We start from the raw sequence: 12,715 nt of genomic DNA, 5'->3' as shown, positions 1-12,715 counted from the left end.
TCCATCCTCATCATTTATTTCAACGTCATTCTCTGCTTCACCATAACAGCGACAGCCTCCGTGACCAGCTCCTGCCCCATGACCAGCTCTGGCTTCCGTGTTCGGAGCTTCCCTGCCGCGATGGACTGAAACCCTGAGCCAAAGTCTATCTTCTTTCCCCACCCCCACCCCCACCCCGCACTTGTTTCTGTTGGGCACTAGTGTCACAGTAATGCAAAGAGAACCACTGCCCCTTCCAAAGGATGGCAAAGGCACTTTGGGTTCTCTGTATTCTGCAAATGTCGGCGACCAGCAGCAAGCACAGGCAAACCACACAACTCCTCGGTACCACAGCAAGACCCACCGCCAACAGGCCGGGCCCTGGCGAGCCTTAGCCAGCACTTGGACAGCATTTCGCGCCTTCGTTGTTTTGCTCTAACTACAACCCATGCACACTGACAACCTAGGTCAGAGCTCTGTTTGGGGGTATATCTTCACATATTTGGGGGCCAGTTCTTCGATGAGGGCCACGTAGTCGTTTTTCTCTGCGCAGGCCCTGCACTCTTCCCCCCAGCTGTGCAGAATCTGCTTCAGTTCTGCAACTCTCATCTTCCGCAGGTCCACAGACGCCAAGTCCAGCTTCTTCTCTAAATGAGAAAAAAAGAAAGAAAGAAAGAAAGAAAGAAAGAAAGAAAGAAAGAAAGAAAGAAAGAAAGAAAGAAAGGAGTGCACACTTGAATGACAACACAACACAAAAACCTTATGAAACTCTTAGAAGGACATAGGGTGTTGATTCCATTCCCCCTTAGTGGCAGACAGTTCCCCTGCCCATGGGGACCAAGGCACATCCAGTGCAAATGCGATCTCACCAGTCAGCCCTCTATACCCTTGAGATCTATGTCCTCAAACACCACCAATCATAGACCAACGATATTCAAGGAGGGAAATACTGAATATGTGTTGAGCACATTCAGAGGTTTTTCTTGTCAGAATCCCTACTACTTGTTGGCTGGCAAGATGGCTCAGCGGGTTGAAGGTGTTTGCTCCCAAGCCCAGGGACCTAAGCTCAATCCCTGGTGATCCACACAGTGCAAAGAGGGAAGTGACTCCTACAAATTGTTCCCTGACCTTCACATGCATGCTGGGGTGCACATGCATTTACATATATACACATGCACAGGAGTGCAAGCACATACACACATACGCATGCACACTATGTAATGGAAAACTATTTAAATAGAATTTACATTGTAAGATATGTTAGTAATCTGGAGATGATTAATGTTCAGAATTCTATGCAAATGGTATGCCATTTTATATTAGGAACTTGGACACCTGAGGATTTTGTTATCCTCGCTTGTATAAAGCCACTCGGATAACATGCTCTCTGACCATCCCTCTAAGGGGTTATTTGGACTTCAAAACAAGGGCCTGGAAGCTTTGCAGAGTTCTCAAATCTGCAGCCCTGAAACAAACGTAATTGCTTTTCCAAAGATCAAAAAGACAGAAATGTATTAATAAAAGCCAGTGTGTTTGGCACGGCCTTCACTGTGGCTAGCTAAAGACCTAGGTCATCAGTAACCAGCAGGTTAGAGTCCAGTTCTGAGAGAAAATACAGCTTCAGTAAGGTGCACGTCATTACAGAGCCTCCATAATAACAGGAAGAAGTCAGCACTGGAAAGCTGCCTCTGTGGCGAAGAGCACGCGCTGCCCCTGCACAGGCACCAAATTCCAGCCCCAGCCCCCACATCAGGCAGGTCATAACCGCCAAGAACTCCAGCTCCAGGGGTTCCGACAGTAAGCTGGAAGGAATTTATGACTACTGATATATTCAAGAGAAGTGGTTGGAGGAGAAAAATAACTTCGAGTAATTGTCGGCAGTTTCTTGCTTTTTCTTTTCTTTTCTTTTCTTTTTCTTTTTTTTTTTTTTCTAGAAAAAAAAATGGCACTAAACCTAAAAGGGGGAGTGCCACAATACTCTTAAAAGTACAAGAAAGAGGTCAATACAAAAATCAAGATCAGTTTATGGCCTCACAAGGTTCCCTAACGGCCAGTGTTCCCATGTACAAATTAGTATTAATTTTTCTCTATACTATCTGACACTTTTTCTATCATTTAAGGAACCGTGTGAGGTAAGTCCACTGCATGAACAGGGCTTTGAAAAGGAATGTGTTGAATGACAGACTCAGCACACACTTGTTATTTCTGTGAACATGCTTCCTGCCTCCACCCTAGTCCTCTGAAGCCTTTAATAGGGACGCTTACCCATAGTAATTACCCTGGAAGTCAGGGCCTGTGCTTGGCAAACTAAGAACTAAGTTGTCTTTGGGACCTTTCAACCTTACACCTGTGTCATGTTTGCCATGTAGCTACGGTACATGCACACATCACACCGCTGCAGTGGGAAGTGGAACTCAATGAGTCAGAGCTGGATCCTGATTACCCAGGTCATTTACACCAATACAGTGTGTGTGTGTGTGTGTGTGTGAGAGAGAGAGAGAGAGAGAGAGAGAGAGAGAGAGAGAGAGAGAGAGAGAGAGAGAGAGAAACAATTTACACAAAAAGAGTCTTATTAGGTGAATTTCAGATGTTAAGGATAGCTGAGGGAAATTTTTCCCAGCCTTTCATCACACTGACTCCATCTCCACAAAAGGCTGGCCCAGATACAACCCTTCAATATAAGAATAGATTTAGCCATGTGAAATTTATAAGGCCGAGGATAGAGTTCTAAATAGGCCATCACCTTCCTTTCCTTGCTGTTTATTTTAGGCACCTCCGATAAGCTACGCCATCACGAATAGCCTGACTTGATGGGACTAGATAGCCCGGTTCCTAAAAGTGAAAGCTGACAGGAGGATACATACACCTAGGAGGTAGACGAACAGATGTAACTCAAGTCTTCCTAGCTCACGGAGAGTAGCTCCTTATTCATTTTTAGAAAACTTCCAGACACTCGTGGTTGACATCACCTTTGTAAAATAGGAACTTAAACTTTAGGCTGGAGGTTCCAACTTAATGCTAATTATCCATTATTATCCAATATGTACTAGTTGTTTTTGTTGGGTTTTTTGTTTGTTTGTTTGTTTTGTTTTGTTTTGTCTTCCTTCCTTTGTAGGAGCTCAGCTGACACAGAAACACCCTTCACCAGCCCAGCAAGCAATCAGAGAGTGGATAATCCCTTCCCTGCAGTGCAGACTTTGGTGATACATGGCCCAGTGTTTCAAAGCTTGCCTGCACAGGCAACATACTGGGAAAGACGCTTGGGCTCTCCTACCGTATTTCAGCTCACACATCTGGCTGTCCGCTTTCTTCAGCTTCTCGCAGATCTTCACTGCAGGCATGTGTGCGCTCATGGGGCGAGCGACTTCGCTCAGCATCTTGGTGGCTGCGTCTTCAGTGGCTCCCAGGTAATAGCACTGAAAAGAGCATGATGGGACGAACGGGGCTGGTGAGATGATTCAGAGGGTACAGGTGCCTGCCACCGAGGCTGACAACGTTAGTTTGGTTTCTGAGACCCACATATAAGAAGGAGAGAGCTTAGTCCTGCAAGTTGTCCCCTGACCTCTATACACACGCCACACACATGCACACAAAATGAATGAATGACATGTGATTTGAAAGACTCACTGTTCCTGACAATCAATAAAAGCAAACAGAACAGTGTAAAGAAGGGAGGAAGAGGTTAGACGTGTTTTCATAGTCCAGCTGTTATGTTTTAGCCCTGTCTGGCTGAGGCACCAGGAGACCACTGGCTCCAGCCTTGTCATCAGGTTGATTAGATGCATCTGTCTCTCACCATCGACAGGATTATCAGGTGCATCTACTTAGCCTGTGACACAGCTGGAGTCATTGGTCTTCTGGCGCCTCAGCCAGACAGGGCCAGTGCAACACATTAACATGGCCGCTTCAGGCAAAGACCGAACTGGACTGGTACCTGGGGTATAGCTCAGTGGTAAATCAAGGCATGCGTCCAATAGCAAGATGGAAAAAATAAATTAAAAAAGGATTTAATCTAAAATTCTTTATTGATATAGAAATATTGAAATAAGCCATACATTAAGTTCAGGAAACACAATCTAAAAGAGACTGTATTACAGCCTCATTACATGTGAATAGTGCTGAGATGACTTCTGGGTTCAATTAAGTGTCTTGGTAACAGATGCAAATGCCCACCCATTCTTTTACTAGTAAATTCTCATCAGAAACAGCCTTACAATGTCATTTAAGAAAGTATAAAATTAGCCTGGCTCAGTGGCTCATGCCTGTAATCCCAGCACTCGGGGAGGTAGACACAGGTGGATCTCTGTGATTTCGAGGCCAGCATGGTCTACAAAGCAAGCCCAGGACAGCCAAGGCTACACAGAGAAACCCTGTCTCAAAAACAAACAAACAAAAAAGTGTAAAATTGCTTGCTTGAGATTTATATAGAAAGGAAAACTGGATTACTCTCAGTAAGAATCCATAGTGAACGAACAAAGAAAATGAAAAGGAAGGCATGAGTGCTCCTAGGTGTGGTGGAGGAGAAAGTTTATTGTAGATAAAAAGGAGGACACAGCCAGAGGCAGGGGTGTCTGGGAGAGTCCAGAGTGGTTGTGACCCTGATTCATGTGAGGGAGCCAGAGGGGGAGAAGGGGAGAGGGGAACAGTTAGGAGGCCCAAAATGGCTGGGTTATATCAGAAACAAACATCTGGGGGAAGGGCAGCCCAGACCTCGGGCTGGAAGTTTCGGGTAGGGGGCTAAGGTACGCCAGCTAGGAGGACTCAGTAACAAACAGAGACTGATGGATGCTGGGAGAACCTGGCAACCAGGTCTGCTTTGTTTTCTTAAATAGGCACCTCAGCCATTTGTCCTAGGCTTTGAGACTTAGCATATAGGACTATGCTTCCCAGGAGACTGATTTCTGCTTGCCGTGTACAGAAGGTGTGTTTGAAGCAGGCATGAAGAAAACATCAACTCCAAGTGAGAGGGAAGCTATTGGTAGGTTGTTGTTGATTTGGGGGGGGGGGGGGGTGTTGTTGTTTTCCTTTGTGTGTGTATGTGTGTTTTTTTTTAAGCACACCGGAAAGAAATGAAATTTACCATACCAATCGGTTTTCTTTTCCTCTGGTGTCCAAACAAAAGTTGATCAACTCTTTCTGTATGGTGTCCACAGAAAAGTCTATTCCTCTGGTTAGCAAGGAGTTGTAAAATCGGTTTAGGAATTCTTTACATACTAAAAGGAAGAGAGATTTAGGTCATTACACAATTCTACCTCTAACACATCCATGCCCATGACCCACTCACCAAGTGAGAGAAAATAGGTATGGTTCAGGAGAGGTGGCTCAAAATTACGAGCAGCTGCTGCTCTTCCAGTGGACCCAGGTTCAGTTCCTGGGCACCTGAGCTTACAAGCATGTATAATCTCAACTTTCAGCTCTTTTTTGGCCTCCCTTGGCACCAAGCACACACATGGTACAAATACATCAGGCAAACACTTACATGCATAAAATTAAAATATATAGACATGATTCAATGAATTATGATCATGTATTCAAGCTCTAAGCATTATTTGAGGTTCTCTTACTAAAGCCATGAGCACACTAGACATTAATATGAGTTTATGGAATCCACCAGTTCTGAGAATCAACTGCCACCTAAAATGAAACCGTTTATATAAACTTTGGCAGACCCTAAAAGGTACAATAGCTTCTGTAGAGAGCATGGTCTTGGAAATAACTTTGCTTCAGGAATAGGAAAAAATCTGAGTAACTATACTACCTTAAACAGAGCTCCTTGGCTTGCACAAGTATTCATGTTCCACCACTGTGAGACCCAGCTTGGTGAACCCCTAACGTGTGTGGCTTTTTAAAGACTATCCTTTATGCATAGCAATAGTTAAATCCTAATCTGAAGAAACACAGTCAGCCCCAATTGTCTTGCTCTGTGAAAGACGGGCCTCAGAGTAGGCCTAGCTATGAGCAGACACCATGCTAACATCTGTCAGGGCCTGCAGGGGAGGCTCTGATGCAAGCATTTTGTGTATTTTAACTCGTTCACACTTCACAACAAAGCTATGGCATTTACTGCTCTGTCTTTACAGATAGAGAGCCTGAGCCAAAGAGGCATCACCTCACTTGCTGAGGGGAAGAGGACTTGATCCTCAGTGGCCCCTGGCCCACATTCTTCCCTACTGTGGGAAGAAGAATGAATCTTTTCTTTGAGTTGTTTTGTCCAGAATTTTGTCACAGCAAGGAGTGACGTCACTAATGTACATATCCTCTCCCCTGGCCTTCTGGAAACCCAACAAGCATATGTTGGAGTTTTCTTTATCTTTGTTCTCTGTCTCCCATCTTATTCTTTCACCTCTCAGTGATACAGTTTTGGGCATCTCCCCTCCCCAGCCCCCCCCCCACCCCGCCTACTGACAAGAGCCTCATGTATCCCAGGTTGGCCTCAAACTCCCCTTTTAGCTCAACTTTTGATCCTCCTGCTCCATGTCCCAGAAGGTAGGACTACAGGTGAACACTGCCATGTTGTGCAACACTGAGGGTCCAAACCAGAGCTCATACATGCTACGCAATCACTCTGCCATCTCTTAGATCTTGCTCTACACTATTTCTTTTTCTCACCAGTATCTCCAATCTGCTGTAGGCCCCATTGGGTTTATTTGCACAAGTTTAATTGGCGCTTTCCCAAAAGCCTCCTCTTTATAGTCACAGCATAAAAATCAATTTACTGGTTGATAATAACCAAACCTGAAATCTTTTCAAGTAGACTATTTCTGTCTCTGGTCTCAACTGGCCATAACCTAGGATACACTCACTCCCCATTCTGAGTGAGAATGCAATGCCAGCAAGTCACTCACAGCACCCAGTCAGCTTCACAGTCAAAAGTTTAAACATTACACTCTACAGGGAGCCATGTTGCAAAACGGTGATGCTTGGCAGATCAGCTGTATTTTCAGCTTATGATGGGGACACGACCTCATTGTCAGTTAAAGACTAACACATACACACACACACACACACACACACACACACACACACATTTTGTAATGGCTCTGCTGCTCTGAAGAACTCTGGCTAATGCAAGTAGACACAGTGAGGAAATCTCTCAATGCAGTCATGTATCCCTTAATGATGGGGTGCCATCTGAGATGTGTTGCAAGGTGACTTTGTTGTGGGAACATCAAAGAGGGTACTTACATAAACTTAGACGCTATAGCTTGTTATGCACCTAGGTCATAGTGTATATAGCTCATTGTTCCCAGGCTACAGGATTGGCAGGTGCGTTCAATCTTTTAGCATTACAACACTACACTGTCATCTACAACGTTTATGCTGAAGAACTATGTAATTGAGTTACAGGGAAAAACAAAAAACAAAACACATACACACATACGCACAATCTTACAGTGTTTCATGATTTTGTGTTGAACTACATTCATAGCCATTCTGGACCATATGCACTCTGTAGCCGCAAGGTAATCATGCCTGTGCGTAGAACATGTTACCATATTGAGTGCTGTAGGTAAGTTTCACTCAATATTAGGTATGTAAACATAAGAAAGGTGCAGTAAAAATATAATAATAATAATTGGGGCTTGAAGCAGGAAGTGGTGACACATACCTATAATACCAGCCGAGGCAGCAGAGGCAGAGATATGCAAATCTCTGTGAGTTTGAGGCCAGCCTGGTGTACATGAGTCCAGGACAGCTAAGGTTACACAGAGAAAACCTGTCTCAGAAAATATTATAATAATAATAATAATAATAATAATAATAATAATAATAATAATAATAATAATAATAATAATAATCAGGGCTGGAACAATGGTTCAGTGGTTAAGAACACCTGCTACTCCTCCAGAGAACCCAAATGCAGTTCCCAGCACCCATGTCTCACAAACACCTGAAACTCCAGTTTCAGGGGATCAGGTGCCCTCTTCTGGCCGCTGAAAGTTCCTGCACATATGTACCATATATATCAAACAAAGATACATACATAAGTAAAAATAAACCTTCAGATAAAAGAGAGTTTTAAAATAAAACATTGTGCCTGCTTATGGCCCTGACTGTAAGTGGAGCCTGGACAACTAAAAGCTCTGGTGGGGGAGCCTGCGAGGGCGAACTAACATGCATGCCGAGAGCATTCGTTCACACTGTGGTAGACACTATAGGCACCGAACGCTAGGGCTACATGAAATTTTGGAGAAAAAAATGGTTTTCTTCCTTCCATGATAAATAAACCTTAGCTTTTCCACCATACAAATGCTTTAATTAAAAAATTTTTTTTACTTTTGTTATGACACTTAGCTCAAACATATTACAACATAGCTTCCTTCTTTCAATATTTATTTTTATTAATCTATTTCTTACTTTTTAAACTTGTTTGTTAAAAACTAAGATACAAAAACATGCATTAGCCTAAGCCTGCACAGTGTTCAAATGACTGCTATCACTCACTGTCCCACCTCACCTTGTCCCACTGTGACCTTTTGAGAGGCAACACCACACAAGGATCAGCCCTGTATGATAGAAATACTTTCTTCTGAAATACTTTTGGGTGGGTTGTTTGATTTCATTTTAAGACAGGATCTCACTGTGTAGACCAGGCTGGCCTCAAACTCACAGAGATCATCCTGCCTCTGCCTCCTGAGTGAGGATTACAGGCGTGTGGCATGAGGTCCCTCTCTTCTGGACTATTCTCTAAAATACCTGAGGCTATTTTACACTTACTTTTCTTCCTATGTGAGTCCAAGTAAGGATTGTTGAAAGTAAATAAACAATTGTCAGAGTCTTATTACCATTATGAAGTAGTATGGACGAGTTGGTTTACTGTACTTTCATACAATTTGGCAATGCACTGTGTCTGTTTACTGCAGAATCAACGCAAAAATGGATTTAACAGAGGTGATTCAGATTCAACACCACTGTGCGGTAGAAACCTTTCACAATCACATAGAACCATTTTTGTACCCACGGTCCACTGTTGGCTGAAGTGTGACGATGTGGCACATGGTTATAAGTCTGGGAACTGGGACATGATCTAGGGTAGTATATAAATGTATAATTCATCATATTTAAGTCATATGCAGAAGATGAAGCCACAGAGAAAAAGGAGATGGAGAAAGTCTAGGCCTGGGGATCTCCTACATGAAACGCCAACATGTAGAAGTTGAGAGTGTAAGACAGATTCAGAAAACGACCCTTAGGGACAGCCAATGAGGCAGGACCAGAGAAAGGGCCAGTGATCTCCCCAGAGACAAATGATGGAAAACATCTCACTGACAGCCAATGTTAAGAGCCTCTGACAGATGAAAAATGACTCCCGACATATCTCTTACTCAACTTAATTATCAAAATCATTAGGTCTGCAAAGAAGACACCGGCTGTCATGATCAATGCTGTAAGCGCACAGGAATTCATCAAAGTCTCTAACAACCTCCTGTCTCGTCTTCCTTTAAGAGGGACCCAGTCTTGCGAAGTCTCATATCTCTTCCCCAACATATCCTAGAATGATTTCTAAACCCCATCTGTCATTCTGACAAGGTATTCGTTTATCCTAATGAGGAAAACTCAGGGATTCTAGCTTTTGCTTCTAAAGATGGACATTTGGCTCACCAAAACATGCATAAACTTTTGCCAGGGCACATATATATCCGTTTGTTCAACAACTTGCGTATTGTGTGCCATAATGGATTTCAAAAACCGTGGGATGAGAGACACTATGTAGCGAGACTCTTTTAAAGTACATAGCTACATGGTGGAAGAAGAAAGACAGAGAACCATCAGAATGGAGAGTCAATAGACAAGCGATTATTGATGGAAAAAAGAAATATAGAACAAACCAGCTAATTCTGTTGACCTCATAACATAGGGGGACGGTCCCGAGGGGTAAAAAGTGAGAGGATTACGTTTTAATTATGTTCAGTCTTTGGAATGTTAGCCATTCCATCATCACCTGATGGAAAATATGTCTGGAACTGTGGGGAAAAGGTAACTTGGATCTAGGGTTTACTGGACTATCAGGTGGATTGATTTTTATTGCACTGTATACAGACTGATAATAAATATAGACAGAGGGCATAACAGTGGGAAATCCCAACATTTAAGCCATGACTAGGCAGGTGTAATGGTACACATCTTTAGTCACAGCACTTGGGAGGCAAAGGCAGGCAGATCTGTGAGTTTGAAGCCAGCTTGCTCTGCATTGTGAGCTCTAAGCCACCCAGGGCTATATAATGAAACCATGTATCAAAAGAAAGAAGAGAAAGAAGAAAGAAAGAAAGAAAGAAAGAAAGAAAGAAGGGAGAGAGGAGAGGGAGGGCAAGAGAGAGAGGGAGAAAGAGCCAGTCTTGCCTAGAGGATTAGGAGCACATGAAGAAATTTGAAAAAATGTTTGCAGTGGTAGAAGGCAAAGACAAGAGAAACAGCAGAGTCAAGGCCATCAAGGCATGAGCTTCTGACAAGAAAAAAAAAATTCCAACAACAGTGGCAGGTGCCACAGAGAAGCCCAAGTCCAATCCTTGACTTCCGTGAGGTGATTCCCTAGTATCCTCAGCAAGGATGACTGAAGTGAGTAGCTTAAGGTTCCTGGCTCCTGTTTATTGGTGTGACATCAGATGGTTACATTGCTGTTTCATGCTGCAGGGTTCTCTTTGCTTACTAAAGTAGTTTCATACATCAATCTATAATATTGCAAAGTAGTTTAAGTTCCATAATAAAATTCCTTTAAAGAGACCTGAAAATATTTGTTTTTCTCAGAAAATCTCAAGTTACCTAAGCACATGACACACAAACTAAATTATCTACAGGGACTGGATAAGCGAAAGGAATAGAAAGGCGGTTTGAAAATCTCCCCAAACCAGAGCACACTGACAGGTCGAAAATGGCCCATAACCCCTGCTGTATTATATGCCGTATAATCTGGTGTTTTAAACTTATACACTGGTAGGAAATTAAGGGATTAATACAACAGAAATGCAAAGGCTGGTAAGATGGCTCAGTGGGTACAGGAGCTGGCTGCCAAGTCTGATGGCCTGAGTTTGAGTCCTAGGACCCACATTGTCAAAGGAGGAAAAAGATTTGGTTCTCTGAGCTCCTCACTTGCCCTGTGGCACTTGTGCCAGACACACAAAATAAGTAAAATAAAAAGGCTAATAAACAGTAACGGAACCCAATCTAGAACCCAGCTCTAGTTCTATGGTAATTCCGGCCTGTGTGAGTATGTAGCCTCCTTACCCAGCAAGTGAAATACATAGTGGGCTAGCCAGACACGCAATCTAAGTCACAACAGACTGTAGTACAATTAGAAACGGTGACAGGCTTCTCAGTCCACACCCCCCGACCCCCCCCCCGCCTCCTCCCCCGCTCTTCTGAATTGTTTTCAGACCAAAACTACAAAAAATTAATTATGGATGGCTCATCGAATTGATATCACATGCCTCATAAATGACTCAAATGTGTTATAAAATATGAAATCTTAAAAAAGTATTAGATGCATTTATTGATTTACTTTGTGAGTCAGCACGTCATGGCTATGTGTGGAGGTCAGAGATTAGTTGCAGGAATCATTTTTCTCCTTCTATCATGTGGGGTTTGGAGACCAGTATGGTCTGGGGACCAAATTGAGATTTTGGGGGGCTTGGGAAGAACCACTTTTAGTTACTGAACCACCAGATTGCCCCGAATGAGACTTTTGACTGAAATTATAACTGGAAAACCTGTATATCTATCTACAGAATTAAAAAATAACACTTCAACTACCTTAAATTTCTATAGATAGCTTTAATAGTTGCTGACAGAAAGCTGGACTCCAATTATTAAGACTTTATTTACAGTAAGACTAAACACTCAACCACTCAATTCAACCTGAATCTTGCGAATTTGCATTTCCTGTTTAGTGTCCACTCTCAAAATTAGAAGATATACATTTAAACTATTTCAATGTAATAAGGAAGTGCTATAGTACACAGCCTCAAACGAGGGCCGGTTGGTGGACCGGATGAAGGTGTCCACGGGTGAAAAAGGGGCGTCTTTCTATTTTTATCTTTCTCTTCTCAAGGAATTAATGTGCTCCTTTGTAAAGCAACTTCTGTCTATAAAGCCCTAAGCAGAGTTAGCTTTGTCTTTGATTTCAGCAACCCTTGCATGTTGTCGTTTTATTTTCCTTCTGGGAGCATGTCATCTCCGCAGGGAGGCGAGTTCCTCAGTTAAGAGCAACACAATCAAGTTGACAGCAAGAGCAACAAACTCTAAATACTTAATATTGACAGTAAGAACAGAACGTGTTTTCCAAGGGCCAGTGGGTCCAAGTCAAGCTTTTGCTGAGGCTGGGGAGGGGAGACGCACTGATTGAGCAGCGTTTCTTGGGTGAGATGTTATTTACAGGCTGGGCTGGGTCAAGCTGCTTAGGTAACAGCTGGCCTGAGCGTGGTGCCGCCGCCATGCAAGCAGGTCACACACCGCTCACCTTCACAGTCAGCCCCCGGCCGCACACTGGCCTCCAGGCCCTGCGCCAGCACAGGGCTCGAGATCCAAAGCCCGGCGTAAAGGGTCAGTAGGGAAGCTGGGCTGGCGCACCGCATGCTGAGCCCGAAACCGGGAACCGCCAGCACCTCCTGAGCTGCGGTTGCCAGAAGCTAGCTCGTGCGGGATGGTAAGAGGCAGGAAACAAGTGACGCAATTTCAACAAGCGTTCCCATTGGCTGTTTAGGAGAGGGCGGCTCTTCCGGTCGTCTCGGATTTGCGCGTG

The 12,715-nt window shown here is 43.6% G+C and overlaps 1 protein-coding gene across 1 annotated transcript; it reads right to left on the bottom strand.

Annotated features, from left to right (window-relative positions):
• Positions 1–432: 432 nt before the first annotated feature.
• Cdnf (cerebral dopamine neurotrophic factor) lies at positions 433–12,561 on the bottom strand. The gene is made up of 4 exons (XM_051151321.1): positions 12,434–12,561; positions 5,065–5,192; positions 3,254–3,395; positions 433–626 (listed from the first exon to the last, which is right to left on the bottom strand). The coding sequence occupies exons 1-4, from the start codon at positions 12,546–12,548 to the stop codon at positions 448–450; spliced, it is 564 nt and encodes a 187-aa protein (XP_051007278.1). The 5' UTR covers positions 12,549–12,561; the 3' UTR covers positions 433–447.
• Between the last annotated feature and the right edge of the window lie 154 nt (positions 12,562–12,715).

Source organism: Acomys russatus, chromosome 9 (genome assembly GCF_903995435.1).
Source record: "Acomys russatus chromosome 9, mAcoRus1.1, whole genome shotgun sequence".
Lineage (NCBI taxonomy): Eukaryota > Metazoa > Chordata > Mammalia > Rodentia > Muridae > Acomys > Acomys russatus.
The sequence above is the reverse complement of the archived record's forward strand: the minus strand, read 5'-3'. Positions and strand labels throughout refer to the sequence as shown.

What these genes read in the sequence shown, in the direction of transcription:
- Cdnf (XM_051151321.1), bottom strand. Translation starts at nt 12,548, where the DNA reads ATGCGGTGCGCCAGCCCAGCTTCCCTACTGACCCTTTACGCCGGGCTT. An exon ending in GAGGAAAAGAAAACCGATTG is followed by an intron (nt 3,396 to 5,064) that starts GTATGGTAAATT and finishes TGCTCTTTTCAG; the next exon opens with TGCTATTACCTGGGAGCCAC. An exon ending in GATGTGTGAGCTGAAATACG is followed by an intron (nt 627 to 3,253) that starts GTAGGAGAGCCC and finishes TTTCTCATTTAG; the next exon opens with AGAAGAAGCTGGACTTGGCG.